Source organism: Erinaceus europaeus, chromosome X, assembly GCF_950295315.1.
Source record: "Erinaceus europaeus chromosome X, mEriEur2.1, whole genome shotgun sequence".
Taxonomy (NCBI): domain Eukaryota; kingdom Metazoa; phylum Chordata; class Mammalia; order Eulipotyphla; family Erinaceidae; genus Erinaceus; species Erinaceus europaeus.
Genome location: NC_080185.1, coordinates 123,109,470 through 123,130,124, shown reverse-complemented (window position 1 = coordinate 123,130,124; position 20,655 = coordinate 123,109,470). Strand labels below are relative to the sequence as shown.

General features: G+C 46.4%; 1 protein-coding gene across 4 annotated transcripts in view; it reads left to right on the top strand.

The window, feature by feature from the left end:
• The window catches only part of OFD1 (OFD1 centriole and centriolar satellite protein), a 57,945-nt gene that overhangs the window by 31,518 nt on the left and 5,772 nt on the right, over positions 1 to 20,655 (top strand). For all 4 annotated transcript variants that reach the window (XM_016185736.2, XM_060183034.1, XM_060183033.1 and 1 more), the window contains 10 exons: positions 1,706 to 1,825; positions 6,270 to 6,343; positions 7,663 to 7,754; positions 9,172 to 9,361; positions 10,271 to 10,401; positions 10,781 to 10,892; positions 12,659 to 13,252; positions 13,709 to 13,832; positions 14,970 to 15,070; positions 20,039 to 20,155. In XM_016185736.2, coding sequence (XP_016041222.2) covers positions 1,706 to 1,825; positions 6,270 to 6,343; positions 7,663 to 7,754; positions 9,172 to 9,361; positions 10,271 to 10,401; positions 10,781 to 10,892; positions 12,659 to 13,252; positions 13,709 to 13,832; positions 14,970 to 15,070; positions 20,039 to 20,155 — 1,655 coding nt within the window. The remainder of the gene's footprint in view (positions 1 to 1,705; positions 1,826 to 6,269; positions 6,344 to 7,662; positions 7,755 to 9,171; positions 9,362 to 10,270; positions 10,402 to 10,780; positions 10,893 to 12,658; positions 13,253 to 13,708; positions 13,833 to 14,969; positions 15,071 to 20,038; positions 20,156 to 20,655) is intronic.

The following is a 20,655-nucleotide window of genomic DNA, read 5'->3' as shown; positions in this document are numbered from 1 at the left end:
GGCCTCCAGTGAGCTTAATGTGCAGCTTGGCGATACGAGAATCCGGCATGAAGCCCAGCCAGTCTATCTTGGCGTTACTCTCGATCGCACTCTGTCATTTCACAAACATCTCATAAAAACTGCAGCAAAGGTGGGCGCGAGGAATCACATCATTGCAAGACTGGCCAGCTCCTCATGGGGCGCGAGCGCTTCCACACTACGATCATCCTCTCTGGCATTATGCTATTCCACTGCAGAATACTGTGCCCCAGTATGGTTCCGTAGCCCCCATGTCCACTTGGTCGATTCCAAATTATATTCCTCCATGAGGATCATTTCTGGAACCATCCGTTCCACCCCGGTTCCATGGCTGCCAGTTCTTAGCAACATCGCCACGCCATATATTCGTCGGGATGCGGCATCATCTAAGTTCATTTCCCACGTCTACGCTCGACCGGACCTGCCAATATATGCAGATATCTTCGCCCACCCTGTCCAACGCTTGACGTCTCGTCACCCAATCTGGTCCCCTACGCCTACACTGAACTTCTCTGTTCCAGACTCTTGGAAACAGAGCTGGCAGTCAGCTGAGGTAAAGAACAAACACCTCATCCCAGACCCCTGCGAGCGTCAACCCGGCTTTGACCTGGCACGTTATGATTGGATCCTCCTCAATCGCTATCGAACAGGCCATGGCCGGTGCGCCGCTATGTTCCATCACTGGGGAGCCAGAGACAACCCGAACTGCCCCTGCGGCTACAGACAGACTATGACCCACATAGTCAACGACTGCCACCTCTCCAGATTCAAAGGAGGTCTCGAAACTTTACATCAGGCTCAACCTGATGCTGTTGACTGGCTACGGAAGAAGGGCAAACGCTAGAAGAAGAATGTCCTCCCATATAACCACTATTAATTTAATTTCTTCTCTCTTGCTGCCTTGCTTTCCCTTAGCAGTATTTAAGAGGTAAATTGATCACGAGAAAATGAAAGGTGTAAAATTTAAGATGCTTCCTCAATTCCTCCTCCCTTCTAAGCATGTAAGCTAAATAAACCATTTGTTGCCCTTTTGCTCTAATGACAAGCCAGCAGGGGGCGCTCACACATAATCTTTTTCTTCTGTGTGTAATAGCACTGCCTCATTGCTTCATTACATGAACTAAGGACTCCGGAACCTGACTCCCTTGATCTGAAATTGGTTTTGTGGTAGAATCTCACTATGAAGACCATTCCATTTTTCAGTATTTGGTAGTTCTTTTGCTTTGGTTGTCTATTGCTCTGTCTCTCAGCACTCTTTAATATTCAGTTGAAACTTCTCCCTAGCTAGGGTCTTTCTGATTGTAGTATAGAATAGTATAGAAGAAACAAACTCTTGAGGACACCAAAGCTTGCTTTGTAGCTTTGTGACACAACTTTCACCCCTGAGTGGCTATGGTAATCATTTTTATCCATTTTTTGTGACCACTATTTAAGTGTGGAGCTTCTTTTGTGAGAGATCACTCTGGCTAACACACACACACACACACACACACACACACACGCTGAAGTGTGGTTCAGATTGAGTATGACTTGGTCAACTCAGGAGATAGATGGAGGATTCTGGCCTGTGTAATTAATTATTTACATAATTATTTCATTCTGTAGAGTTAAAAATATTTCCCCTGAAGTTCATTACATCAGATGTGGTCATTTTCTTATTTGCTGTATATACTTTTGATAATTCCAGGACTCAGAAGCTACAAGAAGAAAAAAATAAAAGTGTGACTGAGGCGCTCAAGAGACGGGAGCTGAATGTCAAGACCCTTGAGGAGACCTATGACCAAAAACTCAAGAATGAACTTCTGAAGTAATTGCTTTGTGGTTTTTTTGTATGTTGTTTCTGCCATCAGGGTCATTGCTGGAGCTTGGTGCCTGCAGGATTTCACTGCTCCTGGTGGCTGTTTTTTTTATTTTACTTTATTTTTATTTTTTTTTTCCTCCAGGGTTATTGCTGGGCTCGGTGCCTGCACCATGAATCCACCGCTCCTGGAGGCCATCCTTTCCCTCCTTTGCTGCCCTTGTTGTTGCAGCCTCGCCGTGGCTATAATCATTGCCATTGTTGATGTCGTTGTTGGATAGGACAGAGAGAAATGGAGAGAGGAGGGGAAGACGGGGAGAGAAAGACACCTGCAGACCTGTTCACCGCCTGTGAAGTGACTCCCCTGCAGGTGGGGAGCCGGGGGCTGGAACCAGGATCCCTAAGTCGGTCCTTGCGCTTTGCGTCACATGCACTTAACCCACTGCGCCACCGCCTGACCCCCTATTTTACTTTATTTTTAAGAGAGGGTTAGAATAACAGAGGGAGAAACGACAGAAGACCGAGGAGAGACGCTGCGACCCTAGGACACTGCTTCCTCCAGTGCAGGCGCTCCCAAGTCCTCAGGCATGATGCTGGCTCTCCACCAGATGAGCCTCCCCCTTGCTCCTGCCTTTGCTTTGCAGCAGTAATATGTCCGAATGGAGCTGCAGGAAGCGTGGCCATGCTGTTCTGAATACTATTTCACAGCAAGATCAGTGTTCGAAAGCACGTGTTCACTGGCATTCTGGGCTTTTCTGTGAGTGTTTCAGGTTTTGTTTTGAAAGATAAGACTAGCATTCTAGGGACTGGAGAGATATCGTAATGGTTATGCAAAAAGATTTTCATGCCTGAGGTGCCGAAAGTGCCAGGTTCAGTCCCCACCACCACCATGAGCCAAAGCTAAGCAGTGCTCTGGTAAATTAAGAAAAAAAAAAGTAGCATGCTCTGCTTGTTTTTACCATAATGTTATTGAGGGTCTGTGATTTCTTTTGGGTTTTTGTGATGTGTTCAGTTTGTTCAGTTGATGAAATGTAAAGTTGCAATTGTAGTCACTTTAGATGATCGTTTCTCTACCCCACTCACATGGGCATGAAGATGTGATCTAGTGATGTTGTTTTCGCCGGGCTGGCTTCACGGGCAGGTAACAGACGACCTGGGACTCATAGCTGGGTTGTACGCAGTATCTCTTTATTCATGCAGGAGGCAGCGCAATCTATACCAAGCTAAGCTAAACTAAAAACTACAAACAATCTTGTCCTTATAAATATACTAGCCCAGTAGGGTGGGAACAGGATGCGACGCAGAGAGGGTGGAGAGAAAAGTGACTGGTGAAAATCAGGGTGTGACAAGGAGAGGGGGCCGAGCAGGTGAGACTTCTACCACTGAACCACCAATGCCCTGGAGGGAGGGCGGTGCTTGGTAACAGCGGTTATGTAAATAGAATGAAGTGGTTATGTAAATAGCATAGTGTTAAGCAGGGGGGATTAAACTAATGAAACAGAAGGGGTTTTTAGAAGCATACCAACTTAGTGATTTCTAAATTCTTCTACCTACTGGTTGCATTATTGTCAGTCAGCCTTTCCCTTGTATTATGCAAAATTTTACAAAACCAGAGTCAAAACAAACTCTTGAGATGAACAATGTGAAGCAGAAACTGATAACAAGGAAAGATGGTCATAGGCCACTCTGGCTATAGCACGCCTACAGTCTAAATTTTGTGTCCCAGAGGACAGTATCTTCATGCAAAAGCATCAAACCTACCTGGCAACTTTTTTTTTTGTAAAGATAATTGGAAGGTTTAGTTTCTATTATCTTTATTTATTGGATATAGATAGCCAGAAATCTAGAGGAAAGGGGTGATATAGGGAGGGATAGAGAGACACCTGCACCACTGCTTCTCACCACTTATGAAGCTTTCCCCTTGCAGGTGGCGACTGGGTGTTCGAACCCGGGTCTCTGTGCATTGTAACACGTGCGCTCAGCCAGATCCACCACCACCCAGCTCCTCCCCCCTTTTTTTTTAGTGTTGTTTGATTTTTTTAAGTTCATTTTGTCAAGTTCTGTCCATTTTTTTAAAAGGTTTATCTTCGCATTTATTTATTTATTTTAAATTTATTTCTTTATTGGGGAATTAATGTTTTACATTCAACAGTAAGTACAATAGTTCGTACATGCACAACATTCCCCAGTTTCCCATATAACAATACAGCCCCCACTAGGTCCTCTGAATCCTTCTTGGACCTGTATTCTCCCCACCCTCCCACCCCAGAGTCTTTTACTTTGGTGCGATACGCCAATTCCATTTCAGGTTCTACTTGTGTTTTCTCTTCTGATCTTGTTTTTCAACTTCTGCCTGAGAATGAGATCATCCCATATTCATCCTTCTGTTTCTGACTTATATCACTCAACATGATGTTTTCAAGGTCCATCCAAGATCGGCTGAAAACGGTAAAGTCACCATTTTTTATAGCTGAGTAGTATTCCATTGTGTATATATACCACAACTTGCTCAGCCACTCATCTGTTGTTGGACACCTGGGTTGCTTCCAGGTTTTGGCTATTACAAATTGTGCCGCCAAGAACATACGTGTACACAGATCTTTTTGGATGGATGTGTTGGGTTCCTTAGGATCTATCCCCAGGAGAGGAATTGCAGGATCATAGGGTAGGTCCATTTCTAGCCTTCTGAGAGTTCTCCAGACTGTTCTCTACAGAGGTTGGACCAACTGACATTCCCACCAGCAGTGCAGGAGAGTTCCTTTGATCCCACACCCTCTCCAGCATTTGCTGCTGTTACCTTTTCTGATGTCTGACATTCTCACAGGAGTCAAGTGGTATCTCGTTGTTGTCTTTATTTGCATTTCTCTGACAGTCAGAGACTTGGAGCGTTTTTTCATGTGTTTCTCGGCCTTTTGGATCTCTTCTGTAGTGAATATTCTGTCCAAGTCCTCCCCCCGTTTTTGGATGGGGTTATTTGTTGTCTTGTTTCTTTTTTTTTAATATTTATTCCCTTTTGTTGCCCTTGTTTTATAGCTATGGTTATTATTGTTCTTGATGTCATCGTCATTGGATAGGACAGAGAGAAATGGAGAGAGGAGGGGAAGACAGAGAAGGGGCTCGACCGAGGTTATCTTTTAAAATACTACTTTAAAAAGGAATAGCACCAGGGAGTCAGGCAGTAGCACAGAGGGTTAAGTGCAGGTGGCGCAAGGACCGGCTTAGGGATCCCGGTTCCAGCCCCCGGCTCCCCACCTGCAGGGGAGTCACTTCACAGGCGGTGAAGCAGGTCTGCCGGTATCTATCTTTCTCTCCCCCTCTCTGTCTTCCCCTCCTCTCTCCATTTCTCTCTGTCCTATCCAACAACAATGACATCAGTAACAACAACAATAACTACGACAATAAAACAAGGGCAACAAAAGGGAATAAATAAATATAATTTTTTTTAAACAGTGCCTTTTCAATACCTTATTTTTCAAGTGATAGGTAATATATTCCCATGTTATGTGAGCTCCTCTAATAAAACAACACACAGAAATGCCTATAGTTGTTCATATTTGAGGGGAAAAGTTAATAGAAGTATGTATGTTAACTTTCTTTTTTAAATTTTTTATTATCTTTATTTATTGGATAGAGAAGCTAGAAATTGAGAGGGAAGGAGGTGGTAGAGAGGGGGAGACAGAGAGACACCGTCAGCACTGTTTCACCACTTTCAAAGCTTTCGCCCTGGTGGTGGGGACCAGGGGCTTGAACCTGAGTCCTTGTGCACTGTAATGTGTGTTCAACCAGGTGCGCCATCACCTGGCCGTATGTTAACGTCGTAAACACCATGGAGATAGTGAACGGTTTAACATCCTTGTGTGACTTTGGCCAAGTGTCAGGTTTTGGAGACTCCTCAGCACAGGATTGCTTCTTGTTGCCTTCTCCTGCCTCTGGACGAGAAAGCTAGCTGGTGGCAGCTGACGAAGCGAAGGAAAGCCTTGTGAAAATGAGCCTTTGGGCACTGCTGGTCCAGATAGACTGCTGTGAGCAGTTGACTCTCAGTTCTGTGCTCAGCCCCTTGGGGTGGAAGTTCTTATTCTGGATGCAGGTGGGGGGAATCTTGGCAGGTGGGTTGGAAGGGGCTGGCTGTCATTTGAGATTTTGAGTCTTTTGTGTACGGCACAAATTTAATTTAATTTAATTTAATTTAATTTAATTTTTGCAACAGTGGATCCCAGCTGAAAAATAATTGCTCCCAGTAACCTCACAGAAACACATTTTGTGTGAGTTTGAGACCCAAATTTACAGAATCTCAGCAGGGTTTTGCCAGCTGATACTTTGATAATCAGAATTGAAACCCTTGGCCTGAAGTGGACAAATTGGCCTGTTCCCTGTCCCTAGGCAGCTCTGTGCCATAGGTGCTGAGAGGGAGGGGGAGCGACAGGAACTTACCTTTAGCCATTCTTATTCTCAGGTATCAACTTGAACTTAAGGACGACTACATCGCTAGGACTAATAGACTCATGGACGATGAGCGGAAGAGTAAAGGTGATGCTTGTGGGGTCGGGAGAGTCTGGTGTTCTGTGCTGACTGTTCTGACAGAGGTTACTCACTCCCAAAGTTGGGTCAATTGCATACACTTCATCGTCCCTATAATTTTTTTTTGCCTTTTCAGTTTTACAAAGTTAAGTAATTCTTTTTCATTTTTGTAAACCTTCATGTTTGACTTTTTGTGTGTTTACAAAGGTCAGTGGTTTTAAGGCTGTTGAAATGTCGATAGCTCAGGTGGCTAGCGGGCTGCGTTGCCATGCACGCAACCCAGGTGCAAGCCTGGCCCCCACCGTATCAAAGGGAACTTTGGTGCTGTGTTCTCTTTCACTCTCTCTAAAAGCCAGTGATTTTAGCAGCAACATTTTATCCAACTTTATTGAATTTGTCAAGAAGGTGGCAGCAACTTACTGCTATCAGTAAATAAGAAAAATTCCATTTTAGCTTCTCTCTCCCTTGTGACCTATTTTTTAAAATATATATATGGTTCCTGACATTTTCTAAACTTTTGCATCTGTTAGGCCAAGAGTAGGCAAGTGGGCCAATTCTTCAGTACGTTTCTAGGAACTTGCATATGGCAAGAAGTTGAACCGGCACTGGGAGATAGCTTTGCCAGGAGTGAGAGAGACCCTGTGTTCATGCTCCAGCAACACATGGGGAGGCCGCCCACCACACCTGGGGAACTCCCAGGTGCTGAAATGGTGGTGTCTCTCTCTGTCCTTCTCTCTCCCACTCCTAAATAAAAAGAATTTAAAAAGTCAGCCTGGGAGGGCTGGAATTGCACGCCCACGAAGTCCCAAGTGCAGGGGGACAAAGCTGACCAGTTTGTGGAGATTTCAGCTGGGTTGTTGGGAGTGAGCCAGGGCGGGCTATCTGATGCCGGCCGGCAAGGTCACAGTGTGTGTGCTGCCTTTGTGACCGCCTCACTAAGACTAGCACTTCTTTAGGAATTGACAGAGTCCTGCACTCAGAAGATTTGTTTTCATTATCTACATGGCCTTGCCTTGGATTATGTGAAGACAACGCAGTAACTACAAAACTGTAGTAGGGAAATTCAGATTTGTTGGTGGAAGGGCCCTGCTCTCTGAGTGGAAAGCTGTTCAGTTGGTGTCTGGAGGAAACTCAGCACACGTGACCATGGTGGCTCCTTACCACCGGTCAGGTAGCTAGCTGGGCTCACTTCTTACTGGCCCACTGATAGTTTGACCCATCATCTACCATTTTAATGTAAGAAAGCGTGGTCATTAGGTTTGCCAGACTGGCCACAAATTATTAAAGGACTTCTGTGTTCACTATGTTTACTTGGTTGAATCTTTCAGAAAAAGCTCTGTATCTGCAAGAGGAGCTCACAGCACTGAAGTCAAAAAAGGAAGAACTTAATTACTCTGCAAATCGTATGAAAGAACTTGAGGTAATTGTTAAACCTGCTGTTTAAACTAGATATTGGACGGAATACAAAATTCCAACTTGAGTGGCCAGGTGGTGGCGCACCTGGTTACGCCAGCGCACACACTAGAGTGTGCAAGGACTCGGGTTCAAACCTCGTAGGGGGAAGCTTCCGAGCGGTGGAGCAGGGCTGCAGGTGTCTCTCTGTCTCTGCCCAATAATACGTAAAAATATTTAAAATTCCAACTTCAGTCTTGCTCTGTTCGGACAGCTTATTCTCCAAGTAAGATGATGGTTGAATGCAGTTAGTTTTTTCCTCCACTTTAATTGTCTCCTGGAGAATCACAGAAAGAGAGCATGACCTTTGGGGCCCAGAGTCTTTGATTCCCGTTTTTCTCTCCCTTACTACTGTAAGCCTATGGGCAAGCTCTGTGTCCTCAGACTCCTTAGTTATGAACAAAGGAATAGTGCATCGCACTTGGGTTATTGAGAGGACTCAACAGCTGACGGACGGCTGTGCCTGCCCCATAGCAGGTGACTGGTCTCCACTCAGTCTGCCCTCCCTTCTTGGCAGCGGCAGGTAGAGTCCCATCCTTACACCAGGACCTTGTAGACTAGAGTGGAGTGAGATAAACTTTGCACACGCCACTGTCTCTCTCTCCATGTGTGTGCTTCCTAACTGAAGGACAGTGCTGGAACCTCCTTAGAAATTTATTCTAAGGGAGTCGGGCAGTAGTGCAGCCGGTTAAGTGCACACAAAGCATTAATGGACCGGTGGAAGGATCCCGGTTCGAGCCCCCGGCTCCCCACCTGCAGGGGAGTCGCTTCCCAGGCGGTGAAGCAGGTCTGCAGGTGTCTGTCTTTCTCTCTCCCTCTCTGTCTTCCCCTCCTCTCTCCATTTCTCTCTGTCCTATCCAACAACGATGACATCAGTAATAACCACAACAATAAAACAACAAGGACAACAAAAGGGAATAAATAAATAAAATAAATATTAAAAAAAAAGAAATTTATTCTATATGTAAAATTCTTTTTTGAAATTGTGACAACTTATTTGAGAATTTTGTAGGCTTCTGTATCCAGACATGAGAGTCTATTAAATGGAAGGCAGTAAACAGCATGTGAGTGATATCTCGCTCTCCTTTCCATAATCAAAAAATCATTGCAGTGGCTTGGTGGTTTGGGGATCCTTGGCACATGTGGAATGCGGGCTGGTGATCCTTTGAATCAGGAGCATTTGGTTTGTAAGACAGGCTTCTATCTAAATTGGGTCAACTCCCTCCAGTCCCAACACTAGGGTAAACGGTGGTTTTCACTACCATAGTGAGTATCTTCTTGGGACAGCCTAACTTCTGTTACGTGACCTTGGTTAAGTTGTGAAACCCAGCTTTCAGAGCAGTCAAATCACCATTCAAGTAGAAGTTTTCCTTTTCCAATTTCAGCTTGAGTTAGAGTCTGCCAAAGCCCAGCTTTTGGCACTAACCGAGAAAAACCACCTGCTGAACGAAAAGATTAAAGAGATGAATGACTATTCACTACTCAAGGAAGAGAAACTGGAGCTCCAGGCGCAAAACAAACTACTGAAACAGCAACTGGAGGACAGTAAAAATGAAAACACGCGTCTCCTAAATCGTAAGCCCCCCCCCCTCTTTCTAATTAGCTTGTTTTTGTAACTTGGATTAGGCCAGTGTTATGGAACTGTGCTTTATACCTATAAAGGAGGGCGCCATGAAATTTTTATAGAATGAAGAGTCTCAGATCGCATCGACTTCCCCTTGGCTTGCTGTTCCATGATGAATAGTGTCAGTAACACCGAAAGCTTATGAAGATTAAATCGTGCAGATCTGCCTCTCAGGATTGGCCAGTGGGGGCATTCCCAGCTGTTGGAGGGGGCTAAGGAGAGTGAAGTCACAGTTGTCATTAGGCCTCACATCCTTGCCCGGGTGGCCCTGGAGCTGCCCCAGAGCCTCACCGAAGCTCCATGCTGGTTCCCTCTTCCTATTTCAGTGAATTTCTCCTTCCCCAACTCCCCAGGCTCAGGGAGTGGTTAAATTGCGGCCTCGTGCTAGCCTAAGGAACTACACCATCCTTCATCACTACCCTACACATGGCCCCCATTATTAAAGAGTCCTTCAGTGGTCCGCCAGGGGGCTACCATCTACTCCCGGTGTGCACCCTGAGTGCAGCTGACAGGTGCCCAGGGCAGGCAGCCCCAGGGCTGTCATCCACAAGACTTGATAGAGGACCTCTTCTGTCCCCTCTGTGTTTGGTAGAAGACAGACAGGCTTTTCAGTTAATTGAAAGATTTGAAAGGGTTCTTCTTCTTAGAGTAGGACTCTGTAGTACAGTAAGAATTCACAGGCATATACGCTAAACTCCTCCCTTTTCGATTAATTTCTCGTAGTCTTTTCAATAGAATAAATACATCATCAAGGGTCTATTGACAAAGAAGAGGAGGATATTGTGAGACCACTTAGCTGTTAAGTGAACTGTGAGAGCTTCAGATTGGTGGCGACCAAACCCTCTCTTAAATTTTCGTAGGCATATCTCAGCCATCTCCCGAGATGCTAGTTTTTCAGAAAGAATTAAAGAAAGCAGAAAATGCTATTGCATACGAGCATAAGGAGTTTGAAACGTACAAGCAAGCTCTGCAGAAACAGCTGCAAAGTGAAGTGAGTATTGCTGTCCACTCACCTGGCTGTCGGGCAGGCCATGTGGGGGCTGTTACAGGAGTGAAAAGGGAGGTAGCCAACTGGCTTGTGTGTGCTCTCAGTTGTTACTTGATTTATTTGTGAGTGAGAGAGAACTAGAGCATCGCGCAGGCACATGTGATGCCAGGGGCTGGCCTCAGGCCCTCACCCATAAGAGTCCAGTGCTTTATTCACTACACTCCTGCTTTTGCTGCATTAGAGGGACTCTGGGTGATGGGTGTAATGCTTCTCAGAACTGGCAAAACAGAACAAGAGACTTAGCCCCAAGAGAGAATCACTTTTCTTGGAGTGACTTGTGGTTTGCTGTTTGGTAACGTTTATCTTCTCTAAATCTTTTCAGATTGAGCGTTCTACACAGTTGAAGGCCCAGATATTAGATTATGATGCTTCTGTAAAGATGTTAACCATGCAGGTTACGGACTTAAAATCACAACTGAGACAAACGCAGACAGGTTAGAATCTTTTTAGCCTATGAATGCGTACGTAAGTTGCTCACATGTGTGAACGTAAAGTTGATTATTGAAGTTTCAGTATTTCTCACACTAGGGGAGAAGCCCTGGGAATGTGTGGTACCTGAAAGGTAGAACTTGTCCATTTCAGGAAGACCACCCTGCCTGTCAGCTAACGTGTCATGCTTTCACAGCTGCCCTGTGGCTTGGGAGGCCCTCCTGCCCCTTATAGGCTCGTGTGGCACTGGCAGTGGTGGCACACAGTTCCTGGTGTAGCCTGGACCTAGGCTTGCCTTTCGCACTTGTTGCTTCGACAACGCTAAGGCTGGTAACCATTGAGCCGCTTTCTGTACTCCCCCACTACTGCGCAGAGCTGGGAAAAGCAGCTGGCCTAGCAAAAAGCGCCTTCTGCTAGAGTCAGACAGCTGTGCGTTTCCTGAGTTTATTCCTTGGACCTTGGGCACCTTCCTTTAATGTCCTTGGGCCTCAGTTTCCCCTGTGTGATGAGAATGACATTTGCTCCCATGCTTTGGTGAATGGACGTGAGCCTGGACACTCAGGGCATGGTTACTGCTGTCACTGTATTGCACGCCCCCGCTGCGGGTGATGCTGTCTGTCCCTCCTCTTCCAGGCGACTGTAGGGAAGCTCACTCGCCTCCCCAAGCTGCTTTCAAGCTCAAAGGAAGCTTCTCCTCCACTGGCTTCTCCCACTTCCTGCTTCTGCACCACCCTCAGTTCCCCATTGTACCCTGTCCTCACCCGTCCCCTGCTCCCTTCTTCCCGCATTCGTTTCCTTTTTCTCTTTCTCTCTTTACTCATTTCTTTGTTCTGTTCCTTATTTTCATGCCAACTGTTCTCTGCTTGCCACACTCGAGTCACAAAGAGTGAGTTTAGACGTGGATGACCCGACCCGGGCTCCAGCCTGATCTCCACTGCCTTGAAGGAAGCTTTGGCGGTGTGATCTCTCTCTCTACCTCTGTCTCTATCCAAAGAAATTAGGATGGGGCCCTTTTGCCTCTTCACGTACTGTTATTTAAGCGTCATGGAGGAGGCCCTGCAGGAGGGCTGTGGTCACATGTTTTCTGGCTTTGCATTCAGAAACCCCAGTGGCTCTAGGTCTCAACACCTCTGTGCCTTGACCTCCGCAAGCCTCACCCTCATGTGAAGAATGGGAACAGGTCAGGTTTGTGGCCCTCGACTGAGAACCTCTGTCCTTTGCCATCATTGAAAACTCCAGCTGCATACTGTGGATTTTTGCCACAGCCCTGGGATTTCTGGGGCACATGCTGTAGTGAGACACAGTGCTGTCAGATGCCAGCAGGTCCGTGAGGATGGAATAACTAAGGATTGAAAGCAGTTTAGATCAGGTCAGGTCAAGCTTTTCAGCCAGATGAGTGTAGGTCTGACCAGGCTTTGCCTCCAAATCAATTCGGATCATTCAAACCCAGGTTTGAGCCCATTCCTCACTGCATTGAAGGAAGTTCACCTTTCACACACCCTCTCTCTGCCTCTTGATCTCAAAATTATGAATATGTTTCAGTTGTCAGAGCTTTTTGGATTTCCTGTCCATACACGAAGGATTGTGTAAAAGCATTGTGTATTATGGAAGGCCTAGTTGGCACATAAAGTTGTCGATAAATGCTCCTAACTGAGACCATTCCTGTGGCTTCAGCAACTGTTTGGCATGTAGCTTTATTCCTTTTCATTTTTCAACAGGTATTCTTACTTCTTTTCTTTTTTTTTTCTTGCCTTTCCCACTTGCGTCTTAGCCCTAGAGAATGAAGTGTACCGCAACCCAAAGCAGTCCCTGATAGAGCGCTCCGCCAACAGGTTGGTGAGTGACAGCCTGGTGCCTCACCACAACATCAGTGGAGATTACTTGAAGAGTCCTCAAGAACTGGGAAGGCTGATGGCAGTCACGGTTGTGCCAAGGCTCACAAATTGTGCTTTAAATGCGAGCAGGGAGGGGAGCTCCCCCGATTCTGACCTTGAATTTGTGGCCAACACAAAGGCCAGGATGAGGGAGCTGGAGCAGGAGGCTGAACGCTTAGAGAAAGCCTTTCGCAGTTACCACCAGAGAACTAGCCTGCACCCTGCCAGCAGCCCTCAAACAGCCAAGATCCCACAGCCCCTGCACACAGTCGGGACTCTCCAAAGCATCACTTCAGGTTCCCCTGAAAGATGCCTTTTGTCAGCGGACAGAGTGGGCTCACTCAGAGAACTCAGAGAGGGAAAGAACGACGTGTTAGACTTGCTAGCTGGCAGCATGGCCTCCCAGCGCAGAAGCACGTCTTCTAGACGCCTGTCCTCCACGCCTCTTCCAAAAACCAAGAGAAGCCTGGATGGGGAGATGTATCTGGAAGGTAAGCTGCTGCTGAAGAGGGTGGCCGGTGCCCTGGACTCACACCTGCAGCTTCTGGGCCTCTGGCCTGTGTCTGGGCTGCCCCTGGACAGCAGGAAGCTCTCTGAGCCTGTGCTGCCCTGTTGAGCACTGCTGTGTCCCCTGGCAAGGATGGCCCAGAAGCCCGTTGACATCAAGTCCTTGCGTTTTGCTCGGAATGCTGAGGCATTGAGCAGGCGACAGTGTTCCTCCCCACCCCACCCCCACCTTTGGGATGGTTTTTCTACATTTCTGTTGCCATCACCCTTTTACTTAGGTGCGTTGTGACTTTCGTGGATTGCTAATGCAGCGCACTCCCTCCACTATTTGCAAAGGTTAATAGAATTATTTCCAAAGTAGTAGAGCTCTTGAGAAACCATATTGCTGTCTTTGTCATGCAATTTTTCATATTCGCACTCTCGTTCCTTGCGCTCCTTAGGCCTGGCCTGCTCCCAAGCCTCTGCTCCCAGCGCCTGTCCTGACAGAACACCCCAGCCTTCACCAGCCGAGTCTAGGCGCAGCCTTTCCATCCACTCGCTGTCTGGCACGCTGGAGCAGTCTGGGTATGTGCCGCGCTCTGCGTGTCCTGAGCTGAGTCTGGGTAGCTGTGAAGGGCCTCAGCCTTCATCTGCTGACTATTATTACATGACGTTAAAGCCCACATGGCTGTATAGCATTTTCAGTCCAGCTAGAGGATGGTTGTGATATCTGAGGGTCACTTGAATCACCTGGAAATAAGACTCCTTTCAGCAGATGAGCGCTTTCTGCTTGTTCACTGAGCATGAAACATGTAAGAGGCGCTATGACGCAGTATCGATGAACTGGGCATCTTCACACTGCCATGAATAGACTTGATATGCAAAGATAAAAGAAAAATAAGGGGTAAAACCCATGCAAGTCAGAGAATTCAATTTAAACCTAAAAAGTTTCACACATCATTTAAAAATGTTCAAATATTTGACACTTAAATGTAAGACGAATAAGACAAATCAGTATGTCACTGAATCAACTTTAAGTAACAGTGGGCTCTGAGGTAGGGTAAGATTGCTGAAGCATGCTGGGTGATGACTTGCCCAGGCTGGCATTCAGGTCACCTGTAGAAAGGCCCCCCTGCTCACGTCTGGTCCTCAGGGGTTGGCCCCATAAGCAGCAGAGTCTGATTAGGTGCTGGTCTCAAGCCTGGCTGTCTGCAAGGTGACTGAGTTCTGCTGTCCAGAGTTGGCAACTGTCACATTTGGCTGTCTAGCATGTGGACATACCACCCTTTCATGAGAAAGTGAAGAAGAGAGACAAGACACCCCCAAGTCTGGGTAGGGTGCCTCGGTGCACAGGGCCTGGTGCATCTCGAGACGGCTCATGATGAGTGTGTGCAGAACTGTCTTTCTCAAGACGGCAGCGTGTGCTCCTTGAAAGCTGTATTTCTGGCGCTAGAATGGAGAGTGCAGCGTCACTCTTGGTGCCCGCCTCACAGCGTGGGGCAGTTGTGGCTGCGTTGACATGGATCCATTGCTGCAGCCCTGCCTGCTGTGTGGTGAGTGTGTGCCTGATACAGCGTAGCTTTTTCTTGTTTCCCTCTGAGCCATTGAAAAAGAATTTTCAAGGCTGTTTTTCTAGTCACAAAAGGCTTTTCATTTCTTTATGCTTGTGGGTTTTACTTTCTTAAAGCATCACCATTCATGAATTTTATCCTTCCAATCCAGTTTTTTTCAAAGACGAGCTGACCTTCAAGACAGAAGTGAGTTTTCAGATGAAGACAAGCTAACTTTTAAGGATAATGAAGAGTGTGAATCATCTTCTCAGTGTAAGTTCAGCTCCAAGTATTGGTTTTTATCGTTGCAAATGTGTTAAACTTAGTTCTTATGAAACGTTACAAAAGCCAAAGCAGTGACAAACGAGGACTTTTTTTTTTTTTTACTTTAGTGATAAAATCACAAATATGTAAGGATCACGTCTTCGTGTGTGCTTGTGTGTGTGCACGCACCAAGAGTTGAATCCGGGGCCTCACGTGTAAAGATTTCTACCACTGAGTTGTATCCCCAGTCCCCACCTCATTTTTCTAGCCGAGATTTCCAGGGGTGTGTCTGGCTGATGTGTTTTCTTCTTCTTCTTCTTCTTCTTCTTCTTCTTCTTCTTCTTCTTCTTCTTCTTCTTCTTCTTCTTCTTCTCCTTCTCCTTCTCCTTCTCCTTCTCCTTCTCCTTCTCCTCCTCCTCCTCCTCCTCCTCCTCCTTCTTCCTCTTCCTCTTCCTCTTCCTCTTCCTCCTCTTCCTCTTCCTCTTCCTCTTCTTCTTCTCCTCCTCCTCCTTCTCCTCCTCCTCCTCCACCTCTCCCCCCCTCCTCCTCCTCTCCCCCCCTCTTCCTCCTCCTCCTCCTTCTTTTTTTTGACTGATGTATTCTTAAACATTTTGGGATGGCAATAATTTGAAAGTTTCAGCTAGGTTAAGTGAATGCTTAAGTCACCTAGTTTGGTACTGTCTGACTCATTTACTTACTCAGCATCCACCTTTTATTGTGTTAGGTAGCTCATCTGTGTAGCTTGAGGGCATGCTGTACTAAAACCCCCGTGCTTCCCAGTAACATAATGTGGAGGAGCCATGGTCCTGAGAAGCGTCACTCTATCCCCTGTGGTAGCAAAATGTGAGGAGAAAGCACTAAGGCGAAGTGTGACTACACTTTCCACCTACACCCAGTTTACAGTGGCACTCCAGTGGGATTGGGTTCAATGTGGCATTCGAGGTACCATCTAGAAAACGTATACTCTGAAGTCAAAATCCAGAGGCACAGAAAAATGCTTTAACTTTAAAAGTCACTTACTTACAGTGATACTTAGTGTGACTCTTACCCACATGTAGCTGACAAAGTTTCCCATGTAATGTAATGTATAGGGATATCCGGTAACTACAAGTAAATCCACAGTTGTTCAAATGTAAAAAAAAATAAACAAGTTTTTAAATATTTATTTATTTTCCTTTTTGTTTCCCTTGTTGTTTTTCATTGTTGTTGTAGTTATTATTGTTATTGATGTCCTCGTTATTGGATAGGACAGAGAGAAATGGAGAGAGGAGGGGAAGATGGGGAGAGACAGATAGACACCTGCAGACCTGCTTCACAGGCTGTGAAGCGACTCCCCTGCAGGTGGGGAGCTGGGGGCTCCAACCAGGATCCTTATACAAGTCCTTGTGCTTTGTGCCACATGTGCTTAACCTGCTGCGCTAACACCTGACCCCCGTGAAAAAATTTTAAGACTTAAGTATTTCTTTTTTTTTTTTAATAATTTTTATTTCTGACAAGAACCATAGGATAAGAGGGGTACAACTCCACAGAATTCCCACCACCAGAACTCCGTATCCCATCCCCTCCCCTTGATAACACTGAAGTATTTCCACAGTGAGACCAAACTATGTAACAGGAACGACTCCAGATTAAAGGCTTCGGTGTAAATACATCTTCACTTCTGCTCGGAAACTGTCAGAGTTCTGTAAGGTTTCTTCTTCTTTTTAAATTGTAATTGTAATTTAATTTAATTTTTAAAATGTATTTTGCATTAGTGATTTAATATTGATTTACAAAATTATAAGATATTAGGGACATAATTACTTACGGTTCCCACTGTCAGAGTTCGTGTCCCCATTCAGTCCATTGGAAGCCGCAGTAGCTCTCCCAATGTCACAGGTACAGGCTAGAAGGTTTCTTAATGTTTCCCTCAGCCCTTCACAGCTTGTTTTTATCCCTGATATTCAGCACCTCATCCAAGATGAGGGTCCAAGATGGAATTGTGGGGCCCTGTGAGAGCAGAGAGAACCTCCTGGGATTTCATCTTCTCCTTGGCCAGCTCGAACAGAGCAGGGTGCTCAGACTTGAGCTGTTGGGGTGCTGTTTAGAGTGGCTGGAGATAGGTAGCCCCTGGTGACCCCAGCGTTCCCTTGGCAGGCCGTCCCTTACTCCAGCAGACTGCATTTCTCAGGAGCCTCTGAGTCCAGGCAGCTTGGCCACTCCTGAGGCCTCCTGTTTCCTGGAACTTAATGTCACCACTGCCAGGAAGGGAACCTGGGAGCCTCTGATGCTTGCAGGGAAGAGGACATTTTTGAGCGCTGTAGAAGCACATCTCTAAGAACAGTTAGCAGTGCCGTTGGTCCGGGGAACTGGCCCAGAGGCTCTTCCCCAGGTTCCCAGGTCAAAGCTCACAGTCCACTTGCAGAAAAGAAATGTCTCCAGTTCTTCACCAGTCGGAGCACTGCGACTGAAGTCCCCAAGGGAAGGACTACTCATATCAGGCACAAAATGACTGCCAGTTTAAATTCCTTCCCTGTCTTGTTATTAACTGGCAGTTTAAATTTGACAATAATGATTTTGCAAAAAGGCTACTTTCCTCGCAGATACTGTACATTTCCCCAAACTCTTTGTTAGGAGCTGGTGCACGTCTTGTCTCAAACTGCTTTGGGAGTGGCTTGTAATAAGATGTGGGTCTACATGTCTCAAGGTTCCAACCAAGTGAGGCTTTCTGTGCCCCAGTCCTTTCTCACATGGAAAAAGTAGAGCCCTGGAGGACTAGAAGGCCGTAGCCACTGCCCCTGAGCTCAGCCCGACGCCAGTGAGAACGTGCACAGGGCCCGGCCCAGCGTGGGTGCGGCCACAGGGACAGTGCAGGTGGAACCTGCTCAGATGGAAAAAAAAGATTTTTATTTTATTATTATTATTATTTTACCAGAGCACTGCTCAACTCTGGCTGATGGTGGTGCTGGAGGTTGAACCTGGGACCTCAGAGCTTCAGACATGAATCTTTGTTTCATGACTGATGATGTTTTTCTCCTTGACCTGGGAAAGAAGTGATTTTTTTTTTTTTGGTAAAATTTTATTTATTGAGAGAGAAAGAGGGAGAGGCACTCACAGAGCCAGAACATCACTGACATGCAGTGCTGGGGATCGAACTCAAGACCTCATGTTTGCAAGTCTGTGTGTCCTTCCAGACCATGAAAAGGGATTTTGAAGAAATTTCTCCTACGTATGGAGTATGAAGGTGGCAGTGGCCACCCCCTTCCACCCCAGACCGCACTAACTCGGCCGACTCCCTCAAGATGAGAAAACTCATCCTTCATGCAAGGATGAAGGTGAAGGACTATTAGGTCAGAATCGAGGGCCGGTCTCCCGAGCCCCGCCTCCGAGGGCTTTCCTGGGGGCCCACAGCTGAGATGTCTAGCTGGGTGCAGGAGAAGGCAGTGTCCTTCAGCTGGCGAAGTCTCTCAGTGTAGAGCCTGTAGTTTAGCCTCCTGAGTTTCACCCGCTCATTTGTAAGTGTCACTGGGAACAGCTAAAGGCTCAGCAGAGGTTACTCGCTCAGGATACTTCTCAGTACTGTGCTTAGACTCGTGGAGAGACCGCGCAGTGAGTTCTTGCTAGTCTTCCTCTGAGAGTCAGTCTCTCGCTAGCTAAAACTCCCTGGGGGCCTTCTCTTTCCTCTCTGTCTCTTTGAGTACTCATGTTCTGAAGTTGGTTTTTTGCTATTTCTATTGTCTGTGTATGTATTGTGCCAGTTGTTGCTGAGCCAACAGCTGGTGCTATTGTTATAATTACTAGATTTCACCTGCTTATATCGTAGGGGGTGGGGGTGAGTCGTGAGGCTATATTTCTTATTGCTTCCTTGATCTGTGCTTAACTCTGTCTAGAGTATATACATGGCTTCTCTGTAAGATTTCAGTCTCAAAATAAGGGCAAATATAGTCAGATAGTTGTAGGAATAATAGTTGACCCTTATCTGCAACCTTAGGAGAACTGCTGTAGCTTCCAATGGAGGGATCGGGGGTCCAGAATTCTGGTGCTGGGAATGGTGTGGAGTTGTACCTGTTATCTTGTAATTTTGTAAATCAGTATTAAATCACTAATAAAAATAAACTTCATACTGTTGAATGTAAAACATTAATTCCCCAATAAAGAAATAAATTATTTTAAAAAATAAATAAATAAACTTCAGATTTCAGTCTGAGTTCAGGCCACTGGGGTTTGCTACTAGGTGGCAGTTGTGTTGGAAGAAGCAGGGCTCAGTTTACCACAGGCCGTCAGCTGCCAGCTGCTGCGAATGACCTTCTGAGTAGACACTGAGACCTGAGTTTGGTGGGGAGGAGGCAGGCCAGACTGTCAGGCAGATCCCCTGCTACTGTGGTGTGACCTCACCACCAGTTCAGACTTTCACTCCCGAGACCATGGGCCAAAGCTCAGCACCCTGCACAGCCTTGGCTGCTGTTGGCAAGTGGCGCTGTTTGTCACCGTAGCTCCAGGGTGCTTGGCTTCAGTCCCGTGTCCCCTCTCAGCCCATACACACACACACCCCAGCACCTTGATGTCTGCAGATGTCCAGCCGCGATTTAGTGAAGTTTGTGGGTTCGAAGGTTGTCAATGTTTGTTTCTTTGGGAGGAGAGTCTTTGCTGTTCCCCGTTAGTCCGTAGCCACGCCTCCTGGAAGTTCTGTGCTCAGGTCTTCCAAGTTCTTACAAACATTTTGAATTCACTGATATTTGAATAGAATGCAAATGATCAGCATAGGGCAGGTGAATTCTCTCACAGGAAGTTTTACTGTATAACAAGTCAAATTTTGTGAATGAATAAACTCACTGGCAAGCTATGTTGGAAGCATAGTCAGTCTACAAGGAGCGAGCGGGCCGGCCCGGTTGCTTTGACTGCCACTTCAGGGCCCATGTTAGTGATGCCACACTGCATGGAATTCCTCTCTCTAGCTGCTTTTATTGAGGACTCACAATTTGTTTGTTCCTTCTGTAGATGCAGGGGCTGCGCCCCAGCAGTTTGAAGCGGATGGACTTTATCCTGCTGGTGACATGCCACACATGGACACTGTGGCCGCCGCTGTGCCTGCCAAACCCACCTTTCACTGCTCAAGTAAGTGGGGTGTCGCCTGACACTTCACATGGCTGCTGTTGAGCACCATCCTGTGTGCGTTCTATGGAGTTCTCCTCAGCCAGGGAAAGACTTGTCATCAGCAGGGATTATCAGAGCTTTTGTTAGGGTATTCTCACCGTTAATGACTTGCCAATCACTCCACGTTTGAACATAGGAAGACAGTGCTGACGAGAAAAGTCTCTAAGCAAAAATACTTTTCATTTAGTCTTCCTGTTCAAGTTGCATTGAAAAACAAAAAGACATTTTTGCAGCCAGGGAAATACTGGTAGAGTGCTTTGACTTCCATGCCTGAAGCTTCCAGTTGGATCCAGGTGCTACAAAAACTGGAATGATGCTCTTGACACCTCTCTGTCTCTATGTCATGTGAAACTTTTTTTTTCTTTGCCTCCAGGGTTATTGCTAGGGCTCGGTGCCTGCACTACAAATCCACTGCTCCTGGAGGCCATTTTTCACTGTTTTATTGCCCTTGTTGTTAACCC